Below are 25,750 nucleotides of genomic sequence, written 5' to 3'. Positions count from 1 at the left end.
GGACCAGCTCTTTATCCTCTCAAGGATATTTGAGTGTGCCTGGGAGTTTGCCCAACCAGTCTACATGTGCTTTGTGGACTTGGAAAAGGCATTTGACCGTGTCCCTTGGGGTGTCCTTTGGGAGATCCTGCGGGAGTATGGGGTGTCTGGCCCATTGTTGTGGGCCATTCAGTCTTTGTACAACTGCAGTTAGAGCTTGGTCCGTATAGCCGATAATAAGTCGGATTCGGTTCCTGTGGGTGTTGGACTCCGTCAGGGCTGCCCTTTGTCACCAATTCTGTTCATAATTTTCATGGACAGAATTTCTAGGCGTAGCCAGGTGGCGGAAGGCTTTTTCCTTGGTGGCCTCAGAGTCTCATCTCTGCTTTTTGCAGATGATGCGGTTCTGTTGGCTTCATCGGGGGAAGCCTCCAGCTCGCAGTGGAATGGTTCGCAGCCGAGTGTGAAGCGGCCGGCATGAGAATCAGCACGTCTAAGTCTGAGGCCATGGTCCTCAGCCGGAAAAGGGTGGAGTACCCTCTCCGGCTCAGGAACGAGTTTTTGCCCCAAGTGGAGGGGTTCAAGTATCTCGGGGTCTTGTTCACGAGTAATGGGAGAAGGGAGCGGGAGATTGACAAATGGATCGGGGCTGCTTCTGCAGTGATGCGGACGCTGCACCGGTCTGTTGTGGTGAAGAGACAGCTTAGTGTAAAAGCGAAGCTCTCGATTTACTGGTCGATCTACGTTCCTACCCTCACCTATGGTCACGAGCTTTGGGTAGTGACCGAAAGAATAAGATCGCGAATACAAGCGGCAGAAATGAGTTTCCTCCAAAGGGTGGCTGGCCTCTCCCTTAGAGATAAGGTGAAGAGTGCGGCCATCCGGGAGGGACTCAGAGCAGAGCCGCTGCTCCTCCACATCGAAAGGAGCCAGTTGAGGTGGCTCGGGCATCTGATTAGGATGCCTCCTGGCCGCCTCTTGGGTGAGGTGTTCCGGGCATGTCCCACCGGGAGGAGGCCCCGTGGTAGACCCAGGACACGCTGGAGGGATTATATCTCTCGGCTGGCCTGGGAACGCCTTGGGGTCTCACCGGATGAGCCGGAGGAGGTGGCTGGGGAGAGGGAAGCCTGGGCTTCTTTGCTTAGGCTCCTGCCCCCGCAACCCGGCCCCGGATGAGCGGGAGATTGGATGGATGGATGGGCGGATCTCTGGATGAATTGCGTCATAGAAGTTTAAAGGCAGCACACTCTTCCCTGCCACAGTGTCCAGAACTGCACATACCTCCAGCTCATGCACCAGCATGTGAATGCTCATTTCCTGGCATTTGGGTTTGAGGTGAAGTGCAGTGGGCCCCGAGCCTCTGGGAAAGAATGAGGAAGCCTGAGTTTCAGCAGTCTTCCTTGGTGAGGGGCAGTGTCTCTTCATGTGCCCCAGACTGGAGCAGTTACGACAACGTACCTTTTCCTTTTGAAGCACACACACACACACTTTATGAGTGGCAGTGGGCTCTGATTCCTTGATTCCTTTCTGGATAACAGCTGCTCATGACCTCTGTTCAGCCAGGTTCTTGATTCTCTGTGTGCATGACGGTGGTTACGTACAATGTCACCTGCTTGGTGGTTTCTTGACAGCGGTCAATGTTATAATTTTGTTCTAGTGTGCGGGGCCGCTGTTCCAACAGTTTCTGTACAATCTCTGTGTCGCCTACAGCATTAGTGAAAATTTCAATGCTAATAGCGCCTTGCTCAGTCTCTGTTCTGTCACTGCACTGAGATCCAGTGCAGTTGGGACAGTGGGGTGCACGAGAGACAGGGGTGCTCTGGGTCAAGCTGTCTTGGTGTACCGCAGAAAACGGGTTGGAGTGGGGGGTTGGTGTCCCACAACATCAGGAAGGTTAAGAGGCAGTACTCTTGGAGGATAGACCGTCGCTTCAGTGACAGCAGTGACTCACAGAGCCTGTGGAAGGGAACATACAGTAGGCAATGATGGACTACAAGCCCCCCACCGCAGACCTGCAACAGCTCCACCTCTCTGCTGAACAAACTGAACCAGTTTTTCATTCGGTTTGAGGTGCACATCAACATGCCTGCTCGGAAATTCCCATCCCCTCCTGGTGACCAGGTTTGATTGAGCTGGATAAACACCCACAAAGCTTCCAGTCCTGACAAAATACCAGGTCATGTGCTTGAGGGACTGTGCAGGTGATCTTGCTGGCACACACATGTTCAACGTCATTTCAGACAGAAAGCCTCCATCATCCTCAGTTAATGTGAGGCAAGCCTTAATGGTTTTATTGACAATTAACCTCTTTTCCGTGTTCTGGAGATTGATAGATTGATTTTGTTTATGGACCTCACTTCTCGTGTTCATCTATTGTTTTTGACATGGATGTCCTAATCTTCCAGTTCTACCATCCTCTACTCTGACCTCCAAATTGTTCTTCCTTGGCACCAGCTTGAAAGAATTCCACATTTGCTGCCTGATTCTTGCCCAGCCCACTGAAGATTTCTGCCTTTGATGGTCTGGTGCAGTTTTACCTTTCTTAATAAAAAAAAAAATCATAATGAAAATTTTGAGTTTTTAGGAGCTTTAATACGAAAAAGAATTCATCAGCACACAAGTAGCAGTAGAAGTCCCAAGTCAAGGAAAAACGATTACTTTTGTTTGGCCAAACATGGACAGAGTTCTTACTGCCAAACAGCAACAGAAGTCCAACAACTAAACTCTAAAGACAGACATTTCTTATAGCAAGATAATTGGTGTACTTGCAAGAGCTAACATACACACACTGTTTACACAGCTTACATAGTACCCACAGTACACATATATATCTGACTAACCCGTCCTTTAAGTTGATTTCTGCAATACAAGATGGATCAAAGTACAAGTACACATTGATTGTACATATGTTAAGCAGGTGAAGATTCATAGAGGTATTTTCCATTACAGATGGCAGCTTGTGCATATGATAATGGTCTTCAGCAGTCTCTCCAGAAGAGTTCTCCCATCATACCTGTCCTGTGGAGGATATTTTATTCCTCAAACCCACTTTCCACCACTGGAACTACCCACCCACCACAAGCCTTCTGAAAAGTGCCCTTGCTTTTCTCCTCAGTCCCTGGCCATCAGTCCTGGTTGTCTGCTTAGTCTCTGGGCTGTTTTCCAGATGCACGTCCGAGCGACACCCCCCTCAGCCGCCTCTGGTCCACCGAGGACTTTATGCCCCTTGTTTCATGCTGTTCCTGGTGGGACTCACAAGGTTCATCAAATGCTCTTGTTAGATCCCATCAGATCTAGAGACCCAGTTTCCCTTTTTCAGGCAATGTGATGTAGCTCCTACTTAATGGTTTAATTGGTGAACACTCTTAATCTAGTCCCTTCCCTAGGACTGATCACCCTTGGAAGACCATTACACTTTTGTTTTGTTTTGAGGTTTTTCATTTCAGATCTTCTCAGGCCTCTGGATCAGTCTTACAGCATATGAGTCACCTGATCAACCCAGGGAGCTTAACCAGCACCCACAAAACACTATTTCTTATTTGTAAAATTACTTTTAATTATTTACAGTCATGCATTGTGGGAATGTCAACAATGAAACCTTTTGTGACTGACCTTGGCACTGCCAATACCAATGACATAAGAAAACTTTGAAAAAAATAAAAAACAGGTGATGTTGCTCCATGTCATAGTGGGAGGAGGGTGTAGGAGGTCAAATCAGTGAGGGAATTCTATGTTTGCACTGCATGTCTTCATATTCATTTAGTGTTTCCTTGTTCTGTGAAGCAGCATAAGCTAAAAGTTCAACACTAAACAGATAATGCAATGATGTTATTTTTTTTAAATATGATAACTTTGAACAGTATTTATTTGAATGTAAATCAATGAGACAGACTTTTTAATATTTGCATCCTGACTCTGTTTTGTCACAAAAACAAACAGCAATGTCTAATTTAACAACTTTCTCTTATTTTATTCTCGGAGCTTATTTGAATGTTGGAAAATTGCAATATTTCTATTTCACAATAACTGCTTTGCTTTACTTTGTTATATTTTTTCTAAACACATCACCGATTGTCTTTATCTGTGTGAACAGAAGCTTACATGAACCTATGTACATGTTTCTGTGCAGCCTGTTTGTAAATGAGCTGTATGGTAGTACAGGGCTGTTTCCATTCCTCCTGATTCAGATCCTCTCTGATGTTCACACTATTTCTGTTCCTCTGTGCTTCCTGCAGAGTTTCTGTGTTCACACATATGGAAGTATAGAAATTTCAAACTTAGCCGTCATGTCTTATGACAGATATCTTGCTATTTGTTCTCCTCTACATTATAAAACAAAAATGACATCTAACAATACTGCTGTTCTTATTACTGTGGTATGGCTGTACTGTTTTGCAAAAATTATTATTCATATATCCTTAAACCTGCGTCTGACCCCATGTGGAAATGTTTTAAACACTTTGTATTGTCATAATTATCCAGTTGTTAAGTTGGCATGTTCTGACACAAAGGTGAATAATATTTATGGGGTTTTTGATATTTTTCTCTTGCTTGTTGTCCCTCTTCTTCTAGTCCTGTTCTCTTACACGAGAATCATGAAAGTGTGTTTTTCTGGCTCCAAAGAGGCGAGACAAAAAAGTGTCAGTACCTGCACACCTCAGGTTGTGTCACTCTTGAATTTTTCCTTTGGTTCCGGCTTTGAAATGTTACAAAGCAGATTCGATATGACCAGCTTACCCAGCGCACTGCGACTCTTCCTGTCTCTGTATTTTCTCATGATGCAACCGATTTTGAATCCGATCGTGTACGGAATACAAATGTCAAAAATCAGAAATGTTTATAAACATGTGCTCTGTTCTAAAATTTCATGTAGGTGCAGTAAAGCTTAAGTTGCCTTGCATTTGCATAATGCATTCAGAACAGAATGTATACCATTTTATGTTATTAATACATTTAATAATATCAATGTAAGACAAATGAAAAGACAAACTGAACCTGGTCATTTATCTTTTTGATTTATATTACTTAAAAATATTCAGTTGGCAGGGTGAGCCGATGGATAACCCAATGATGATTATGTTTTAGGAGACTCGTGATCCAGTTGCATCAACAGGTTCTGGTCTTTTTCATCAAGTGTGTGATTCTAATTGGAACTAAAAACCTGGAAAGTTAGCTTATAGGCCTGAAAAGGGACGATTGCTCTGGTAAAATATTTTGATCCGACAAAGGCCAGGCTGGAATTTGCCAAGAAGTACAGAGACAAGGCTCTGCAACTCTGGGGCAAATTTTTATGGAGTGATGAAAGATGAATCTTTACCAAAGTGATGGAAAGGTTACTCATCTGGAACTCATCTTTGAAACACAGTGGAGGTAATGTCATGGCTTGGGCTTGCACGGCTTCTTCTGGGATGGGCTCGTTAATCTTCACTGATGTCATGTATGATGGCAGCAGTGCAATGAACTCAGAAGTATGCAGAAACATTTTGTCTGTTAGTTTAAAGAAAGACGCAACTAGACTGAGAGATCCTTCATCATGCAGCAAGATGATGACCCAAAACACACAGGAGTTCATTAGGGGCAGAAAGTGGAAGGTTTTAGACGGGCCTAGTCAATCTCCAGACTAAACCCTATAAATCAGGGAATGTCAACTGGGAGCCCACGGCCCACATCCAGCCCTCCAAATAGTACTATATGTCAATCTATCGTCATAACCTGTTAAATACTGTCTCTGATTAGTCTCAATTGTCACAAGCCTTCAACCGCAATTTCCTGTTGTCTGTAAATGCCTCCATGTCCCTAAAACCAATCAGAATGCAAGATAGGACTATGTGACTTCAAGCATTTTCTGGCTGTACTGAGGAGGCGGTTTTTGTTGGTGGTGATTAGATTTTAAACACATCGGAAGGTGAGTCTAGCCTTGTTTTTTGTAGTTTTGTGTTTGGCGATCAAACTTGTCTAACTAAAGGAAGTAAAAGTTGTAACGAGATTTCCACTGGTGAAACTGCGGAAGGATTGTTACTGGCTGCCGAGCGTACTCCCTGGCCTGCGAGGTGCTCCCCTCTCCTGCTTTGTGGGTCTCTTACACGTTCTGCTCATGGGCGGGTTATGAGGTCATGAGGTCATATATGACCTCATGTGGCAAACCCTGTGGCCTAGTATCTACTATTCTGTTACTGTTAAAAAAATGTGCTGCCATTTTGTGCCATTGCACTTGTACTGTGTTAATCGATGTCAAAATCTTTTTATCAGAGTCTGATATTTGTGCCTTTTGCCTTCATTTGCACTGTGCAGAGGACAAACTGAAGATTTTGTTGGTTTTGCCTCAGAACAAATTATTTATTAAAAAGTAGTTAAATTACTATATTTACATTTTTGAAAAAAAGGCACCTCACCATTGCCTGTGGACTGAAATTACTTCATCAAAAAATCCAGATTAAAAAAAATGCTGTTTTATAAGAAAAGTGTCCAGGCAGATTTAGAAGCTTTTGCATCTGAGCTCTTCATGTTTGTATATTCATTAAAAAAAAAAAATTACAACAAAAACACCTTCTGAAAAGTAGATTGTGCATAGATAAACTTGTTGCTCTCATGTAACATTTTATTGTTTCCCATGCTCATTATATCTATAATGAGAACAATTGCACACAATCGCAGCATTCCATGACAACCGTCAACATAACAGAGAAGAACATGTACAGATGAAGCCACTTAAAATTGCCATTCCCATCCGGCTGACAGCTGGCTGGAAGTCCCCCTCCTTCTTCTGGGCGTATCTATTTCCCATCATGACCACACCCCTAATCTAATAAACAAGTAAGCAAATAAATAGTTTTTTTTTTTTTTTTAAAGTAGCGCTGCGCTGAGCAATCTAAGCTTTCTCCCTTTTCAGTCTCCTGTTAGAAGTTTCATAAACACAGCTTTGAACCGTACTCATCGGCATTAATTTGAACACCCACCGCCTCCTCCCACTTTTGCTGCCTGGTGTCAGACCTGATTTGCATGACAGTATTGACCCAACTGTCCTTCCACCATCAGACAGATGTGCCTTCTCAGGAATGTGAACTAAAGATAAACTGATTGATACACATGAATCCTGCTTTTTGGATTTTTTTTTTTAAGCCACTTAAAAATAAACTATGAATTACTCAAAAATGGCACTTAAGAATGGGTTTTATAGAGTGATGAGCACAAATTGGAAATTTTTGTTCAAATTATAATCAATATGTATGGAGGAGATCAGGAGGGAGGCGCAACAGTGAGCGTCTACAGCTGACTGTAAAACACAGTGCAGGTTCTGTCATAGTTTGGGGCTGAATTTCAGCCAGTGGTGCTGAGAGCTTGTCAAAAATCATTTATCAGCACAGAAAAGTCTCAAACACGCTGGAAATACAGTACAAGCATGCCTGGTGTTAGGAATTATTTTTTACTCAGTGAATAAAGGACAAATGTTTAAAAGTAAACTCTAGTAAGTTAAACATTGGATCAACCAAATAATAGACAATTAAATAATACATTAGCCCAGGGGTGGCCAACTCCAGGCCTCGAGAGCCGGTGTCCTGCAGGTTTTAGATGTGTCTCTGCTTCAACACACCTGAGTCACATATAGAAGTCATTAGCGGGACTCTGGAGAACTTGACTGCATACTGAGGAGGTCATTCAGCCATTTGATTCAGGTGTGTTGGATCAGGGACACATCTAAAACCTGCAGGACACCGGCCCTCGAGGCCTGGAGTTGGCCACCCCTGCATTAGACAGAGAGCAACAGATAGAAAGTGCTAGACTAACTTTTCTGTCTCGGTGCATCTTATCTTGAGGTTCGGCCACAGAACGTACAATTAAAACATCACCAACGTCACCATGTTCTGTCATTAATCTGGACAAGATTGCTCCATTTGACATTAAAACATCAGGATGTGCTTTATGACTCCACTGCTGATGAGAGGAATCTGGGTCATGAAAAACCAGCTTGAACCAGACTGAGTGATGAAGACCAACTCAGGGCCCAGAATTTGTTCATGTTTAGATAAGCGGCACTATAAAGATGTTATGGTTAGTCAGGAACGGGCTCGGAGAGAGAGTGCGCACTCTTCCTCTGAGTTTCACAAATGCATGTGTAATTTTTTTGATTCTTTAATATATTAAATGTTTTACTTTTTTAATTACGAGAACAGGTACATCGCCAGGCCAAACCCCAATCACAGTCTCTGGCTCAGATATTTGAAGGGGAGGGCGGATCTCAGGATGAACTGTGTCATAGAGGTTTAAAGGCAGCACACTCTTCCCTGCCACAGTGGCCAGAACTGCACATACCTCCAGCTCATGCACCAGCATGTGAATGTTCATTTCCTGGCATTTGGGTTTGAGGTGAAGTGCAGTGGGCCCCGAGCCTCTGGGAAAGAATGAGGAAGCCTGAGTTACAGCAGTCTTCCTTGGTGAGGGGCCGTGTCTCTTCATGTGCCCCAGACTCAGTGGTGGACAAAGTACTCAACTCTAGTACTTAAGTAAAAGTATTGATACTCGTGGTCAAATCTTACTCAGCTACAAGTAAAAGTTGTTCAGTCAAAAGTTTACTCAAGTTAAAGTACTGAAGTACTTACTTTTGAAAATACTCAAGTATCCAAAAGTACGAATAATATTTTCTAATATCAGTACGTTGCTGTATTGTTTTGAGTGCATTTACAGAACCTTGTAACTTGTTGAAACCACCCGATGATGTATTGACATGTAAAACCACTCTGCAACAAAAAGTCTACACCACCTGTAAAACTTCAGCATAAAAACGCAATAAAAAAATAGGACAACTCTTGTCATTTTTTTTTATTTACACTCCCCCCCCAAAAAAAAAAGAAATAAACCAAACAAAAACAAAACTGGAGACTTTTCTCCCCACAAACAGTAACCCCGGTAACTAAGAACTACCATACTTAACATAGATGCTTACGAAACAGTGAAAGCTCCGTACAGATTAATCTAGATCAGGGCTTTTCAACTCCAGGTCTCGAGAGCCCATGTCCTGCAGGTTTTAGATGTGTTCCTGATCCAACACACCTGAATCACATTTGGAAGTCATTAGCAGGACTCTGGAGAACTTGACTGCATACTGCGGAGGTAATTCAGCCATTTGATTCAGGTGTGTTGGATCAGGGACACATCTAAAACGTGCAGGACACCGGCCCTCAAGGCCTGGAGTTACCCACCCCTGCACTGAGTGGTCTCCTTCTCATTTGCCAGCGCCGGTGTTCTGATGATCTGTGCTACCTCATCAGATTTTCCTACTGTAGCATATCTTGATAACTAAGTCTATCTGTTGGTGCTACCTTTCAAAAATTGCTTCGAACATGTTTACATACAGAACACCGGCTGCTCAGTTACCAGTGCCAGCCTCTTAATCAGATCAGTAGCTGGCTTAGGAATGGATATAGCCTTCTGCGACGAGAACGTAGCCACCGCTGGGTGTGCAATATATGTAATTTTGGCACTGAAACTACGCCATAGTTTCCCTCTCACTTGTCACCAAGCTTACCACACTAATGGTCGGCTTTATTTCATCGGTCATGGCATTAAATTGCAACCATTTAAACCTCAGTCAAAGTCATTTAAAGTTTTTATCTAAATTGAAAAAAAAAAAAGTTTGCTTACATACTTCAATGTGCTTTCTCAAGTTGGATAGCGAGTTCTTAAATGCAGAAATATAGTTTGTTCGCGGTAAACACAGAAGACATTTAAACTGATACGAACAATTTTTTAGTCCTGAAATGTCAAACAGTGAGCTGAGATATGGCCATGGGTGCGGTGGTTTCTCTGTTTGACTTTCTCCAACTCTCTCCACTGCTGATTTCTTTTTGAATGAAAGCGGGAGCTCAGCTCAAGTTGACGATAGTGTAATTCCAAATCCCAGGTGTGAGTGGAGACTGTGATTGGTTTCCCTTCTTGTGAAGATCATAGCGTGTGGCCAATTGCATTTCAGTAAAGAAAAATAGCAACAGCGAAAAGCTATGCTGAGCCAAAAGGAACGAGTAAGGACAATCTTTTTAGAAATGTAGTGGAGTCGAAAGTACAATATTTGTCTTTGAAATGTAGTGGAGTGAAAGTCATAAGTTCACCAAAAAATAAATACTCAAGTAAAGTAAAAATACTCAAAAAATGTACTTAAGTACAGTACTCAAGTAAATGTACTCCGTTACTGTCCACCACTGCCCAGACTGGAGCGGTTATGACAACGTACCTCCTTTTGATGCCCTTTACCCCACACACACACACAGACACACACTTTACGAGTGGCAGTGGGCTCTGATTCCTTTCTGGATAACAGCTGCTCCTGACCTCTGTTCAGCCAGGTTTTTGTATCTCTGTGTACATGATGGTGGTTACGTACAATGCCACCTGCTTGGTGGTTTCTTGACAGCGGGCAATGTTATAATTTTGTTCTAGTGTCAGTCTCTGATCTGTCACTGTAAGCCATTGCCACTTTACCATATATGTCATCTCTTAACAGGTGTGGGGCTTCACCCACTTGGCTGACACGTTGTCTCAGTTCAATAGCCACTGCCACAGCTGCATATTCTGAAGAAGGGCCAAATGCAGTTTCCATTTCTTCCACCAGGTGGTGGTAATTCCACTGTGAGGATCAAGGGTTTCTGTGTATGATTGCTCCTGCAGATCCCACCTGGCAGAACTTTAGCTGGATTACCATGGTCTTCTCTGAACAATAATTTGCCTTTGCACAGCTGTCAAACCGGTGGAGGAACTCTTTCCATAGAGTGGTGTCATCGTATTGACTAGGCCTTAAGGTGGAAACTCTCTCTATGATCATAGTCATCCTCACTCTCAGATGTAGGCTGTATCTTGAACTGAGACAACGTGTCAGCCAAACTGGAGGGCTGCTGTATTCGTGACTTGGGCTGAACACATTTGGTGGGAGAGTCCTTTAATTGTAGAGTCCTGTTTGGTGGGTTACTACTGGGTGTCTGAGATCCAGTGCAGTTGGGACAGTGGGGTGCACGAGAGACAGGGGTGCTCTGGGTGAAGCTGTCTTGGTGTACCGCAGAAAACGGGTTGGAGTGGGGGGTTGGTGTACATGGGCGGTGGCTTGGTATACTATGCCCAGTGTCTGGGAAGCCACGAGTGTTTTCAATGTCTTTGAGAAAGGGGTTTGTGCATGACCACTTGGACTGTGGGGGGGGGGGGGTCATGTGGTATTTCAGTGACTGCCATATTTCAACTGGCTCCTCTTCACAGAGAAAGGGGTTAAGATGTGCATATTTCCTGCTTCTTTTGCCCATGCAACTGGTTGATGCCTTTTTTAGGTTCTCATTAGCTGCTGTTAGCATCCTGAACAGATTTGAGTGGCTAGTTACATGTGCCCACAGGTCTGCTACAGTAGGACATGGGCTGCGAGCCGCCATTTTAGCTGCTCAGTCCAATGTCCTTATGAGGACCAGAAGGGTCCTCATAAGCACTGCAAGATTGTTTAAACTCCACAGACTGGGATGTGTTCAAACAAGCTGTCACCTACAATAATACCACTGACCTTCAGGAGTACACTGACACTGTCATTGACTACATCACCAAGTGCACTGATGATATGACACTGTCAGTGTCAGGGCCAACCAGAAGCCATGGCTGACAGGCGAGTTCTACAGAGTCCTGAAGGCCTGAAATGCTGCCTTCAGAGAAGGAGACCAGACAGGCCCGAGGACAGTTGGGGCTAATCTTTCCCACAACATCAGGAAGGTTAAGAGGCAGTACTCTTGGAGGATAGACCATCGCTTCAGTGACAGCAGTGACTCACAGAGCCTGTGGAAGGGAACATAGGCAATGATGGACTACAAGCCCCCCACTGCAGACCTGCAACAGCTCCACCTCTCTGCTGAACAAACTGAACCAGTTTTTCATTCGGTTTGAGGTGCACATCAACATGCCTGCTCGGAAATTCCCATCCCCTCCTGGTGACCAGGTGTTGAGGCTGTTTCCAGATGGTGTGAGAAGAAGATTGAGCTGGATAAACACCCACAAAGCTTCCAGTCCTGACAACATACCAGATCATGTGCTTGAGGGACTGTGCAAGTGATCTTGCTGGCACACACATGTTCAACGTCATTTCAGACAGAAAGCCTCCATCATCCTCAGTTTAATGTGAGGCAAGCCTTAATGGTTTTATTGACAATTAACCTCTTTTCCGTGTTCTGGAGATTGATAGATTGATTTTGTTTATGGACCTCACTTCTCATGTTCATCTATTGTTTTTGACATGGATGTCCTAATCTTCCAGTTCTACCATCCTCTACTCTGACCTCCAAATTGTTCTTCCTTGGCACCAGCTTGAAAGAATCCCACATTTGCTGCCTGATTCTTGCCCAGCCCACTGAAGATTTCTGCCTTTGATGGTCTGGTGCAGTTTTACCTTTCTTAATAAAAAAAACAAAAACAAATCACAATGAAAATTTTGAGATTTTAGCAGCTTTAATACAAAAAAGAATTTATCAGCACACAAGTAGCAGTAGAAGTCCCAAGTCAAGGAAAAACGATTACTTTTGTTTGGCCAAACATGGACAGAGTTCTTACTGCCAAACAGCAACAGAAGTCCAACAACTAAACTCTAAAGACAGACATTTCTTATAGCAAGATAATTGGTGTACTTGCAAGAGCTAACATACACACACTGTTTACACAGCTTACATAGTACCCACAGTACACATATATATCTGACTAACCTGTCCTTTAAGTTGATTTCTGCAATACAAGATGGATCAAAGTACAAGTACACATTGATTGTACATATGTTAAGCAGGTGAAGATTCATAGAGGTATTTTCCATTACAGATGGCAGCTTGTGCATATGATAATGGTCTTCAGCAGTCTCTCCAGAAGAGTTCTCCCATCATACCTGTCCTGTGGAGGATATTTTTTTCCTCAAACCCACTTTCCACCACCGGAGCTACCCACCCACCACAAGCCTTCTGAAAAGTGCCCTTGCTTTTCTCCTCAGTCCCTGGCCATCAGTCCTGGTTGTCTGCTTAGTCTCTGGGCTGTTTTCCAGATGCACGTCCGAGCGACACCCCCCTCAGCCGCCTCCGGTCCACCAAGGACTTTATGCCCCTTGTTTCATGCTGTCCCGGTGGGACTCACAAGGTTCATCAAATGCTCTTGTTAGATCCCATCAGATCTAGAGACCCAGTTTCCCTTTTTCAGGCAATGTGATGTAGCTCCTACTTAACGGTTTAATTGGTGAACACTCTTAATCTAGTCCCTTCCCTAGGACTGAGCACCCTTGGAAGGTTTTTTTTTGTTTTTATTCATTTATTTAAATTAGGACAATGCACATTAATCAGCATGTCTGCAATGAGCATCAATGTAAATATGCCGGAGTTAGCACAAAAGCTCATTTTCGTCCATTGTCCTAATGGATGTAAGACCAAAAAAATATCCAACAAAATAAAGAGCAGAGAATAATACAAACATCACCTATATAACACATAACACAAACAACATAAAATTACAGTAAAGATAGGACACCCTAACAAAATAAAGTAATCTACATATGACTGCACCTCCAGTTAGTTTTCAGCCAATGTTTCAAAGAGTTTTTAAAACTAGAGTAGGTACCACAGTTCCTGATATAAGCTGGCAGTGTGTTCCACAACTGTGTGCCTCTAATGGAAACCACTGTTTGGCCAAATTTTGTCCTGCGCCGCTGTACATTACAATCACCTCTGGTCAGTGCTCTTGTGTTTATTGTATTGCTTGTCTTTTTGCTTATAAAATACATTAAAGGAGGGGGGGCAAGTGCATTTAAAACTTTAAAAATAAAGCAAGCATCCATAAAAATCTGATAACTATCGAAGTCTAAAATATTGTACTTGGTTATGATGTTACAACAATGATACTGTAAAGGCTTTTTGTCGAGTATTTTCAGTGTTTTCTTAAAAAGTGACTTTAAGGGCTTCAAAATGGTCTCTGAAGTGTGAGACCATGTAGTATAACAGTAAGCTATATGACTGAATATCATGGCATGCATATAAGCCTTTGCTGATTCTGTTGTCAGAGAAGGTCTTATATGTTTGAAGTTGGACAGATTAAGTTTAATTATGGTTGAAATTCTCTTTACGTGATGCTTAAAATTTAAATTGGAATCAAAAACTACTCCAAGGTATTTAAATTGATCAACCACTTCCAATGTCTCTCCATTGACCAACACAGATGGTTGCTCGCTATCTAACATACAAACTGTTTTTCTAATGTTAAGATGTAAACCGGAGACCTTGAGCCAGTGAGATATTGGTGTCAAGGCATCATAAAGTACTGCAGCAGCTTCATTTTTTGTTTTCGCATGAACATACAGTACAGTATCATCCGCATATAATTGTATTTTTGCAGTTTTGCAGACATTGGGTAAATCATTAACATATAAGCTAAATAATATTGGACCCAGTATTGAGCCTTGTGGGACTCCAGCTGAGCAGGTTAGAAAAGTAGATTGTGAATTTTCCATTTGTACTGCTTGTTTCCGCTTCTGCCGCCGCGCGAGCAGGCAGCCAGTCAGTTTCAGCAGCTCCGCACTAATTCCGTGCTTTTTCTCATTTTGATTAGTATTAGATGTGTTTTTGTGTTTCTGTATCTTCCGCTCTTTTTCCTCATGATGGAGCGGACTTTTTTCTGGAAAACTTTGTTTTTATTTACCCTTTTTGTGGTGTTTATGTCTGGAGATTGCGAGAGTGGCCACGCTCCTATTGTTTACTCTCGGGACCAGCTGATCTCCATCGGGAGCTCCGCTGTGCCTACTCCTGCAGAACGACTTGATATTCCCCGCGAACTGAGAAGGAAGAGACGCGGGAGACGTGCGGGCATAGGTCGTCGTTGCCAGAGGAGAAGGTACAGGCCCGTCATCCCGTCCATCATCATGGGAAACGTGAGATCTCTTCCCAACAAAGGGGACGAGCTGGCGGCGCTAGCGCGACATCAAAGGAGCTACCGGGAGAGCAGCCTCATGTGCCTGACGGAGACGTGGCTAACCGAGCTAACCCCGGACTCACACATAAACATGGACGGCTTTCATTTAATCCGTGCCGACAGAACCAAGGAGAGTGGTAAGAAGAGGGGCGGGGGTCTGGCTGTGTTTGTGAACGATAGATGGTGCAACTCCAGACATCTATTCATCAAAGAGACGCTCTGCAGTAAGGACATTGAACTGCTCGCTGTTAGTATGAGGCCGTACTATCTTCCTCGGGAGTTTTTCACATGTTATTGTGATAACTGTGTATGTGCCGCCCTCTGCTAATGCTGCTGCAGCCTGCAATGTCCTCCATGCTACCACCAGCAGACTCCAAACACAGCACCCACAGGCCCTCTTTCTGATCTCAGGGGACTTTAACCACATCTCCCTGTCCTCCACTCTCCCCACCTTCACCCAGTATGTCACCTGCCACACCAGAAATACCAACACACTGGATCTACTGTATGCCAACATCAAGGAGGCATACAGATCATCACCTCTGCCTCCCCTGGGGGGCTCAGATCACAACCTGGTTCATCTCCAGCCTGTACACAGTGAACCAGTTGTGACACACACAGTGAAGAAATGGTCTGAGGAGACTGAAGAAGCTCTGAGAGACTGCTTTAGCTCCACTGTGTGGGAAGAGCTTTGTGCCCCTCATGGGGAGGACATCGACAGCATCACGGACTGCATCACAGATTACATCAATTTCTGCGTGGAAAACACTGTGCCCACCAGGAGGGTACAGTGTTTTTCAAACAACAAACCCTGGATCAACTCTGAAATAAAGGCTCTCCTGAAGGAGAAGAAGAGAGCCTTTAGATCAGGAAATAAGGAGGAGCTGAGAGCCATGCAGAAGGATCTGAGAAAGAAAATCAGGGATGGAAAAAACATCTACAGGAAGAAGATGGAGGACCAGCTACAGCAGAGCAACATCAGTGGGGTTTGGAGGAGTTTGAACTCAATTTCAGGCCACAAACCAAGCCCTAGGATTGTGGGAGACTTAGGTGCCGTTTACACGAAGCCGTTTTCACTGGAAACGGTGTCGTTTTGATGCGTTTCAGCCTTTCGTTTACACGATGGCGTTTCAGAAACGATCCGCGTTTACACGAGGACATGTGAAACGATGAAAACGATGTAGTTCCCATGCCTGGCCACAAGTTGGCGTTGGTTTTCTCTTTGCAAAGTTTGTTTACGCAAGACGCGCATGCGTGGAGTGACACAGTAGGTAGTGCGGCAAATTGTTCATTACTTACAAAACGGCCAATGTGAGAGGTTTTGTGTGGACCGATGATGAGGTTGGATCGCTGCTGCACACAACGCTGAATTACAAAACGGTAAAAACAGGAAAAGCATAAGAAGCACTCGTGAATCCGCGAGTACTGTTTATCAATTTGCGCGTGCGCGAAAAACTGGCCGTCGCAACCATAGTGCGCATGTGCGAGTCGAGCGTTTTCAAATCACCCCGGTTTCAAGTGTTTACACGAAAACGCAAGCCGGTGCGTTTCTGAAACGCTCCACTCTGGACCCCGTTTCTGAAACACATCGTTTTCACTCTGTTGTCGTGTAAACGCAAGGCCGAAACGCATCAAAACGACACCATTTCAAAATGAAAACGGTCTCGTGTAAACGGCACCTTAGAGTGGGTGAACAACCTGAACCAGTTCTTTAACAGGTTTGACCAGCCACCCATCCCTCCCCCAGCCCAGTCCCCCCTGCTGTCAGCCCCACCATCTTTAATGACTGCCAACCTTTCTTCTTCTTGGGACCTCACACCTCTCAGCTCTCAGCCATCACCCACCCCCTTCACTTCTGAGGACTCCATCTCACAACCCCCATCCCCCACCTCCATCTTGTCCCTCTCAACTCATCATGTGAGGAAGGAGCTACGTAAAATCAAGGTGTGAAAGGCTGCTGGTCCAGACGGCATCAGCTCCAGGCTCCTGAGGTGCTGCGCAGATCAACTGTGTGGCATCATGGGATACATGTTCAACCTGAGCCGGAAGCTGTTGAAAGTACCACAACTGTGGAAGACCTCCTGTGTGGTACCGGTACCAAAGACCAAACATCCAAAGGATCTTAGCAGCTACAGGCCGGTAGCCCTGACATCGCATCTAATGAAGACCCTCGAGAGGCTGATCCTCAACCATCTACGCCTCATGGTGTCATCTTCGTTGGACCCGCTGCAGTTCGCCTACCAGCCTGGCATCGGGGTGGATGACGCCATCATCTACCTCCTGCACCGAGCTCTGACCCACCTGGAGAAGCCTGGAAGCACTGTGAGGATCATGTTCTTTGATTTCTCCAGTGCTTTTAACACCATCCAGCCAGGACTTCTGAGAGACAAGCTGGAACTGTCAGGAGTGGACCACCACATCTCCGAGTGGATACTGGACTACCTCACTGACCGCCCACAGTACGTGAGGACACAGGGCTGTGTCTCTGACAGGCTGGTCTGCAGTACGGGGGCCCCACAGGGAACTGTGCTGGCACCGTTCCTCTTCACCCTCTACACTGCAGACTTCTCCATCAACTCCCCACGCTGCCATCTGCAGAAGTTCTCTGACGACTCTGCCATAGTTGCCCTCATCACAGGTGAGGATGACTCAGAGTACAGACAGTGGACTCAGGACTTTGTGGGCTGGTGCCAGCGGAACCACCTCCTGATCAACGCCACTAAAACCAAGGAGCTGGTGGTGGATTTCCGCAGGCGCAGACCCACCACACGGACACCGGTGAACATCCAGGGAGTGGACATTGAGATAGTGGACTCTTATAAGTACCCGGGTGTTCACCTGAACAATAAACTGGACTGGACTCATAACACTGATGCGCTCTACAGGAAGGGTCAGAGCAGACTCTACCTGCTGAGAAGGCTGAGGTCTTTTGGAGTGCAGGGGGCACTCCTGAAGACCTTCTATGACTCTGTGGTGGCATCAGCCATCTTCTATGCAGCAGTATGTTGGAGCAGCAGCTTGCCTACAGCTGAGAGGAAGAGGATAGACAAGCTCATCAGGAAAGCCAGCTCTGTCCTAGGATGTCCTCTCGACTCAGTGCAGGTGGTGGGAGACAGAAGGACTCTGACCAAAATAACATCACTGATGGACAAAGTCTCCTACCCCATGCATGAAACTGTTGCCGAGCTGGAGAGCTCCTTCAGTGACAGACTGCTGCATCCTAAATGCACAAAGGAGCGTTACCGCAGATCCTTCCTCCCAGCAGCTGTAAGACTTTATAACCATCACTGCTCCCAACAAAAACCACAATAACCTACACAATGTAGGATAATATATAATATACTGTAAATAGTCCGGCCTGTTAAGGTTCAACACACAGGCACATCATGTACATTGTATATAGTGTTATTATTAGTATTATTAAGGTTAATCTTGTTTGTTGATTATATATATATATATATTCTCATTAGTGTAAATTATTATATTTATAATAACTGCGGCTGCTGTTACACCCAAATTTCCCCTCTGTGGGACAATAAAGGATGTTTCTTCTTCTTCTTCTTCTTCTTCTTGTTTTCTGCCAGACAGATATGATTTCATCCAGCAGAGGGCACTATTAGAGAAATTAAAATGTGTCAATTTAACAAGAAGGACATTGTGATTGATGCTGTCAAAAGCACGTTTCAGGTCAAGGAACACTTTATACTTTATGATACTTTATTGATCCCACAATGGGGAAATTACAGTTAACAGAACACTCATCCAAGAGACAAACAGAACAAACATGAGGAGATAGGTGAACTGTGGTCATGCTGCCCCCATTCTGGAGGCGCTGCCATTAAAAAGACAGAAACAATAGTGAAAACATGTAGGGATGAGTGAGGAAAAAAATCATCTCGTACTTTGTATACATATGCACATACACAGTATAAGGTTACAAAAACCTCTGCGACAGAGCAGAAACATATAGCATGGGAGCAATAGGGTGGGGAGGGATGGACAGGGGAGCCAGCGGAGGCGGGAGGGGGGGGTCGGGCTACTGTGGGGCTGATTCAAACTCCCTCCTCAGCTAACAGTTCTGATAAGATGTAGAGTTCATCAGCGGCTAGGTCAGGGAGATCAGTCCAACACAGGTCAGAAGAAGACAGGACAGTGGGGGGGTAGAGCATCTGTTTACAAACATCCCAGAGACAATTTGATAAGCGGCAGTCCAAGAACGTCAGGGAGCCAAATTCCTGATTCTACAACTTGTTTTGGTACAGACTGTACTGATTAATTTGTTGACAGCCTTCAGTCTTACTGGCACCTATCTGTGGCGAAAAATCCAATTCATCCAAATCTTCTTGGTTCGTTCCTTCGCCGTTCCTTACCCCTGCGAATCAGCTCCAGATATACAGAGTCTGAGTTTGAGTCTGTACCCTTCCCGCGTTACCGTCATAAGCAGCCTTACCAAGGCCAGACAGCTGCCTATACTTCCTGAATTGCAACGACAAACCAGGTATCTCCCGGTCCAATTCAGAGAAACCCCAGTGTCAATAAGCCAAATGTGTGTGTATTCCATTGACGATACGGCCAGGCACGTCATCTTCCACACCACACAGGAATCCATAACGCAGCCAGCTGGAATGTCAATTGATAAGCGGGAATAGGGTTCTCCTGGTGAAAATTTTATCAAAACAATGGTGTTGAGAGACCAGCTGACCAGATCCATAATTATAAATTCCAGTTCGGAAGTTGTGTGAAGAGAGGCTCTAAAGCAGCATGCAGCAAAGCAGGGGAAAAAGGAAGGGCTGGGGAGAGAAGAAAAGTGCGACCGTCTCCGCTGAGATCTGAAGAGAAAAAAAAAAAAAAAACAGCGCCCACAAAACCGCCCTGATCTGAAGTTTTAGATTTTCCAGAAAATAGCAGGTCGCTGTCTCTGTGGAGTGATACTTTATAAACCCAAACTGCTTGGGATGGAGAGAAGTTAATTAAATGCTCTGTTAACCGTGCAGCAACCCATTTCTCTGCAATTTTTGAAATGATTGGTAAAATAATTTCTTAGTAACATTTACATTTACTTTAATGGATTACACAGCAGTGGGGAATAAGTTTTATTACAGTAGAAGTCTTTCTGAAAGTGCTGTAACTAAGTTTAAGGATCTAATTCCTTCATTGTTATGCTCTTCAGTGCCATGTGCCAACACAGTGCAGAGCAGCTACCTAAACTCTGCTCCCAGTGAGGTTGATTATCTCGTCAATAGTTTTACATCCTCACTGCGTATAACTTTGGATACTGTGGCTCCTCTGAAAAGGAAAGCTTCAAATCAGAAGTGCCTGACTCCGTGGTATAATTCACAAACGCACAGCTTAAAGCAGATAACCCGAAAGCTGGAGAGGGAATGGCGTCTCACTAAATTAGAAGATGCTCATTTAGCCTGGAAAAAGAGTTTGTTGCTCTATAAAAAAGCCCTCCGTAAAGCTAGGACATCTTACTATTCATCATTAATTGAAGAAAATAAGAACAACCCCAGGTTTCTTTTCAGCACTGTAGCCAGGCTGACAAAGAGTCAGAGCTCTGTAGAGCCGAGTATTCCTTTCACGTTAACTAGTAGTGACTTCATGGATTTCTTTACAAATAAAATTTTAGACATTCGAGAAAAAATTATTCATAACCATCTCAAAGATTATTCTTCATGTTCGGCTGCTTTCAGCACTGCTGGTATTTGTTTAGACTCTTTTGCTCCAGTTGATCTTTCAGAGTTAACTTCAATAGTTACTTCCTCCAAACCAGCAACATGTTTGTTAGATCCCATTCCTACTAGACTGTTCAAAGAAGTCTTTCCAATTATTGATGCTTCAATTTTAAAAATGATCAATCAGTCTTTATTAGTTGGCTATGTACCACAGACCTTCAAGGTGGCTGTAATTAAACCTCTGCTTAAAAAGCCATCACTTGACCCAGCTGCCTTAGCTAATTATAGGCCAATCTCCAACCTTCCTTTTCTCTCAAAGATTCTTGAAAGAGTAGTTGTAAAACAGCTCACTGATCATCTGCAGAGGAACGGTTTATTTGAAGAGTTTCAGTCAGGTTTCAGAATTCATCACAGTACAGAAACAGCATTAGTGAAGGTTACCAATGATCTTCTCACAGCCTCTGACAGTGGACTCATCTCTGTTCTTGTCCTGTTGGACCTCAGTGCAGCTTTTGATACTGTTGACCATAACATTTTATTACAGAGATTAGAGCTTGCTATAGGTATTAAAGGTACTGCACTGCAGTGGTTTGAATCATATTTATCTCATAGACTCCAATTTGTTCATGTAAATGGGGAGTCTTCTTCACACACTAAGGTTAATTATGGAGTTCCACAGGGTTCTGTGCTAGGACCAATTTTATTTACATTATACATGCTTCCCTTAGGCAGTATTATTAGAAAGCACTGCATCAATTTTCATTGTTATGCAGATGATACTCAGCTTTACCTATCAATGAAGCCAGATGACACACATCAATTAGTTAAACTGCAGGAATGTCTTAAAGATATTAAGGCCTGGATGACCTCTAATTTCCTGCTTCTAAATTCAGATAAAACTGAAATTCTTGTTCTCGGCCCCACAAATCTTAGAAACATGGTGTCAAACCAGATACTTACTCTGGATGGCATTACTTTGGCCTCCAGTAACACTGTGAGAAATCTTGGAGTCATTTTTGACCAGGATATGTCCTTCAATGCACATATTAAACAAATATGTAGGACCACTTTTTTGCATTTGCGCAATATTTCTAAAATTAGAAACATCCTTTCTCAGAGTGATGCTGAAAAGCTCATTCATGCATTTATTACTTCTAGGCTGGATTATTGTAATTCATTATTATCAGGCTGTCCTAAAAGCTTCCTGAAAAGCCTTCAGCTGAATCAAAATGCTGCAGCTAGAGTACTGACAGGGACTAGAAAGAGAGAGCATATTTCTCCCATATTGGCTTCTCTTCATTGGCTCCCTGTTAAATCTAGAATAGAATTTAAAATTCTTCTCCTCACATACAAGGTCTTGAATAATCAGGCCCCATCTTATCTCAGAGACCTCATAGTACCATATCACCCCAACAGAGCACTTCTCTCTCAGACTGCTGTCTTACTTGTGGTTCCTAGGATACTTAAGAGTAGAATGGGAGGCAGAGCCTTCAGCTTTCAGGCGCCTCTTCTGTGGAACCAGCTTCCAGCTTGGATTCGGGAGACAGACACCCTCTCTATTTTTAAGATTAGGCTTAAAACTTTCCTTTATGATCAAGCTTATAGTTAGGGCTGGATCAGATGACCCTGAACCATCCCTTAGTTATGCTGCTATAGGCCTAGTCTGCTGGGGGGTTCACATAATGCACTGTTTCTCATGCACCTTATTTACTTTGTTTATACTCCACTCTGCATTTAATCATTAATTGATATTAATCTCTGGCTCTCTTCCACAGCATGTCTTTCTCTCCCCTCAGCCCAACCGGTCACGGCAGATGACTGCCCCTCCCTGAGCCTGGTTCTGCTGGAGGTTTCTTCCTGTTAAAAGGGAGTTTTTCCTTTCCACTGTCGCCAAGTGCTGCTCATAGGGGGTCGTTTTGACTGTTGGGTTTTCTCTGTATTATTGTAGGGTCTTTACCCACAATACAAAGCGCCTTGAGGCGACAGTTTGTTGTGATTTGGCGCTATATAAATAAAATTGAATTGAATTGAATTGAAAATACTTATAGGACGGTAATTCTCTGGATTTGTTTTGTCTCCCGACTTAAACACTGGGATAACCCTAGCAATCTTCCATGTTGATGGCACCACTCCATATTTAATGGACTGGTTAATTATATGTACAATTGGACTTGGAAGTGCCTCTTTATGAAGCTTGAAAAAATAACTTGTCAAGCCAAATATGTTTCTAGCCTTTGAGCTTTTTAGAGACGCTATCATTTTTATTACATCAGTGACAGAGATTTCTTGTATATTAAATACTGGTTTACTAACATCTAAAGAATTGTATGATATAAGGATGTTTGACATGCATTGTTAATTTGTCAATTGAACTAATAAAAAATGTGTTAAACATATTAACAATTTTACTTAAATCATCTGTTAGTATACCATTTACTTGAAGCTGTTCATTTTTAAGATTATCAGCACTGTTGCATCCCAGTAGCTTATTTAAATTTTCCCATATCATTTTCCCATTTCCATTTGCTCCCTTTATAATGTCAATGTAAAAATTAGCTTTTGCTTTACGTATGTGTTTTATCACTTTATTCCTTAGTGATGTAAAAATCTGACGATCGATTGAAGTTCCTGTACTCAAGGATTTCTTAAAGGCTCGATCTCTTTCTTTAATCAGTTTTAAAATGTCATTGTTAAGCCACAGTAAATTATGTTTTTGTTTCCTAAACCTACCTATTTTTGTAAACTGGCTTAAAATTTCATTGACATTTTTAATAAAGTTGTTAGTACAAATCTCAGTATCATTATATTCCAATACATTAGACCAATTTATTTGTTCAAGTTCAGTCTTAAGATGCTGTTGCAGATGTTTAGGTATAAAAAAGTAAGATCTATTTTTAGTGATTATAGCTGGATGCTGCCTATTCATTTTTCTTGAGCAGAAAATAAAATTGTGATCAGAGAGACCTGATATAAGGTTAAAAGTTTTCAAAATTCTATCAGGTTTATTAGTGAAAATCAAATCAATAGTTGTTTTGGACGTATTTGTTATTCTTGTTGGCCCATTGATTGTTGCCCAGGTAGCTGCAGTGGTTGTGGCCCAGGTGGCTGCAGTGGTTGTGGCCCAGGTGGCTGCCGTGGTTGTGGCCCAGGTGGCTGCAGTGGTTGTGGCCCAGGTAGCTGCAGTGGTTGTGGCCCAGGTAGCTGCAGTGGTTGTAGCCCAGGTAGTTGTAGAGGTATTAACCCAGGCAGCTGCAGTGGTTGTAGCCCAGATAGCAGAGATGTTAGCCCAGGCAGCAGCAGGGGTGGTAGCCAGGTTAGCTGTGGCCCATCCAGGTACTTAAAGTTCAGGAAAGGCCCCGGATTCACTTCAATATCACCAGCCAAAAGCAGTATCAACACAAGATTAGCTGTTTCCGAAGACAGTCTAAAACTGTCAGATTGTTCCCTTTTACCTGGAGGTAGCCTAGCATGGCCGTAATCCAGCAGACTTGTGAATAGAAGATGTTGACTCTGTTTAGCTGGCAAAAAGATTAAATTGTCTCTTTTCCGTGGGCATGTTAAACCAAGGAGTAGATAAAAATATATAAAAACAATAGACACATAAATTGATGGCAAAATCCGAGGTTTTTTGATGCTTTTTAAGACTTTTTGGTGTTTAATTTAGCAGTCTTTCCGGTTCCGGTATGATGGCGCCTGTGTTTCGCTTTGCCGCTATCAGCCACAAATTGTGTTTTTCCCCGCTACTTGTATTTTTTTCGGCTCTGTTGCTTTTGCTCTGTTTTAGGAATGTACTGCCTGTACTGGTTTACGATCGCCTCTCACTGCTTTCCATCCGTGCCTCCATGATAGGTCAAAATACCTTTTTTCCTGGCACTCCCCATTCTTTTCCCCCGGAGATCACCTCTTCGTCGGGCACCCAAATTGAGCCAGCTATGGAATTTCGCAAGCCTCGCAGGAAGAGAGGAAAACGAGCGGGTCTTCAAGTAAAGTTCAGACTCCTCTGGAAACGGGGCTTGACGGGTAAGCGACGCAGAGCATTCTTAGCCTCCTGTGCTCGGTCATCTTTCTTGGAGGGAAATCCTTCTCAGCTGTCTCTGCATGGATACTCGAGGCCAAGCCTGGTAAGACAATGCTTCCTTAGGTGGGTCCACCTGGACTCTACTCCTATCTGGCCCGTTCGGCCCGCATTTCATGGATATTATGAAGGCCGAGGCTCAAACCCTCTGTATCTGCACTCTTTTCCTCGAACATCAACCACAAATCAGGCTTCCTCCTCACTACATATGGCGCTTTTTAATGCCCGATCGATTTCCAATAAATCCTTCTTATTGAATGATTTTATAACTACCAAAGACCTAGATTTCTTATTTCTGACTGAAACCTGGCAGCGTGACTCTGATTTTATATCTCTCATTGAACTGTGTCCTGATGGTTATTCCTTCAGCAGCCAGCCTCGGCTTTCCGGTCGAGGTGGTGGTACTGCTGCAGTGTTTTGTAACCGTTTCTCCTGTCGCCAAACCCAGATTGGTCATTTCTCATCATTTGAACTACAGCTTCTTAAAGTTGGAACTAAGAACCCTCTGTACTGTGCGGTTGTATATCGCTCTCCTGGCTCGTGCACCCTATTCTTAAAGGAGTTCCATGATTTTTTAGCCTCCACTATAAAATTGTCTAGACTGCTCATTGTTGGTGATTTTAATATTCATATTGATGATGACACTGACCTCCTTTCTAGGGAATTTATTAGTGTCATGGACTCTTTTCACTTTACCCAACATGTGTCTGGCCCTACACATGAAAAAGGTCACACTTTAGACCTGGTCTTCACTCTAGGTCTGAATGTTGACTTTATTTACTCGAACAATATTTTTATCTCTGATCATTTTTGCATTGTTTTTGATTTGTCATATCATGTGACTCTGTCCCCTGCTAGACGCATGGTCAGCTCTCGCATCTTAAACTCTTCAACAGCAGATGTTTTTTCAGATAGATTCAATTTATCTCTATCTTTGTCTGATGATGTTGATCATTTAACAAATCTATTTAATGCTCACTGTCATACTATCTTAAACGAAGTCTGTCCAGTTGTAACGAGATTAACTCCTATCCTTAAATCCTCGCCCTGGATTGATGATAATATTCGTGGC

The 25,750-nt window shown here is 43.5% G+C and overlaps 1 protein-coding gene across 1 annotated transcript; it reads left to right on the top strand.

Moving 5' to 3' along the window:
- Positions 1 to 3,920: 3,920 nt before the first annotated feature.
- Positions 3,921 to 24,449, top strand: LOC115790127 (olfactory receptor 142-like). Its single transcript, XM_030743798.1, has 3 exons — positions 3,921 to 4,848; positions 23,685 to 23,936; positions 24,388 to 24,449. Exons 1-3 carry the CDS (start codon positions 3,921 to 3,923, stop codon positions 24,447 to 24,449), a joined length of 1,242 nt encoding a protein of 413 aa, XP_030599658.1.
- Positions 24,450 to 25,750: the final 1,301 nt, after the last annotated feature.

This window comes from Archocentrus centrarchus, chromosome 13 (assembly GCF_007364275.1).
Source record: "Archocentrus centrarchus isolate MPI-CPG fArcCen1 chromosome 13, fArcCen1, whole genome shotgun sequence".
Taxonomy (NCBI): Eukaryota; Metazoa; Chordata; class Actinopteri; order Cichliformes; family Cichlidae; genus Archocentrus; species Archocentrus centrarchus.
Note: the sequence above shows the minus strand (reverse complement) of the source record. Positions and strands in the feature narration are given on the sequence as shown.

Bases quoted from the DNA above. Each gene is read 5' to 3' on its own strand.
- LOC115790127 (XM_030743798.1), top strand. From the start codon at position 3,921: ATGTCTAATTTAACAACTTTCTCTTATTTTATTCTCGGAGCTTATTTG. The intron at 4,849-23,684 runs GTAGGTGCAGTA...TTGCCCAGGTAG, and splicing joins GCTCTGTTCTAAAATTTCAT to CTGCAGTGGTTGTGGCCCAG. The intron at 23,937-24,387 runs GTACTTAAAGTT...GCTCTGTTTTAG, and splicing joins GTTAGCTGTGGCCCATCCAG to GAATGTACTGCCTGTACTGG.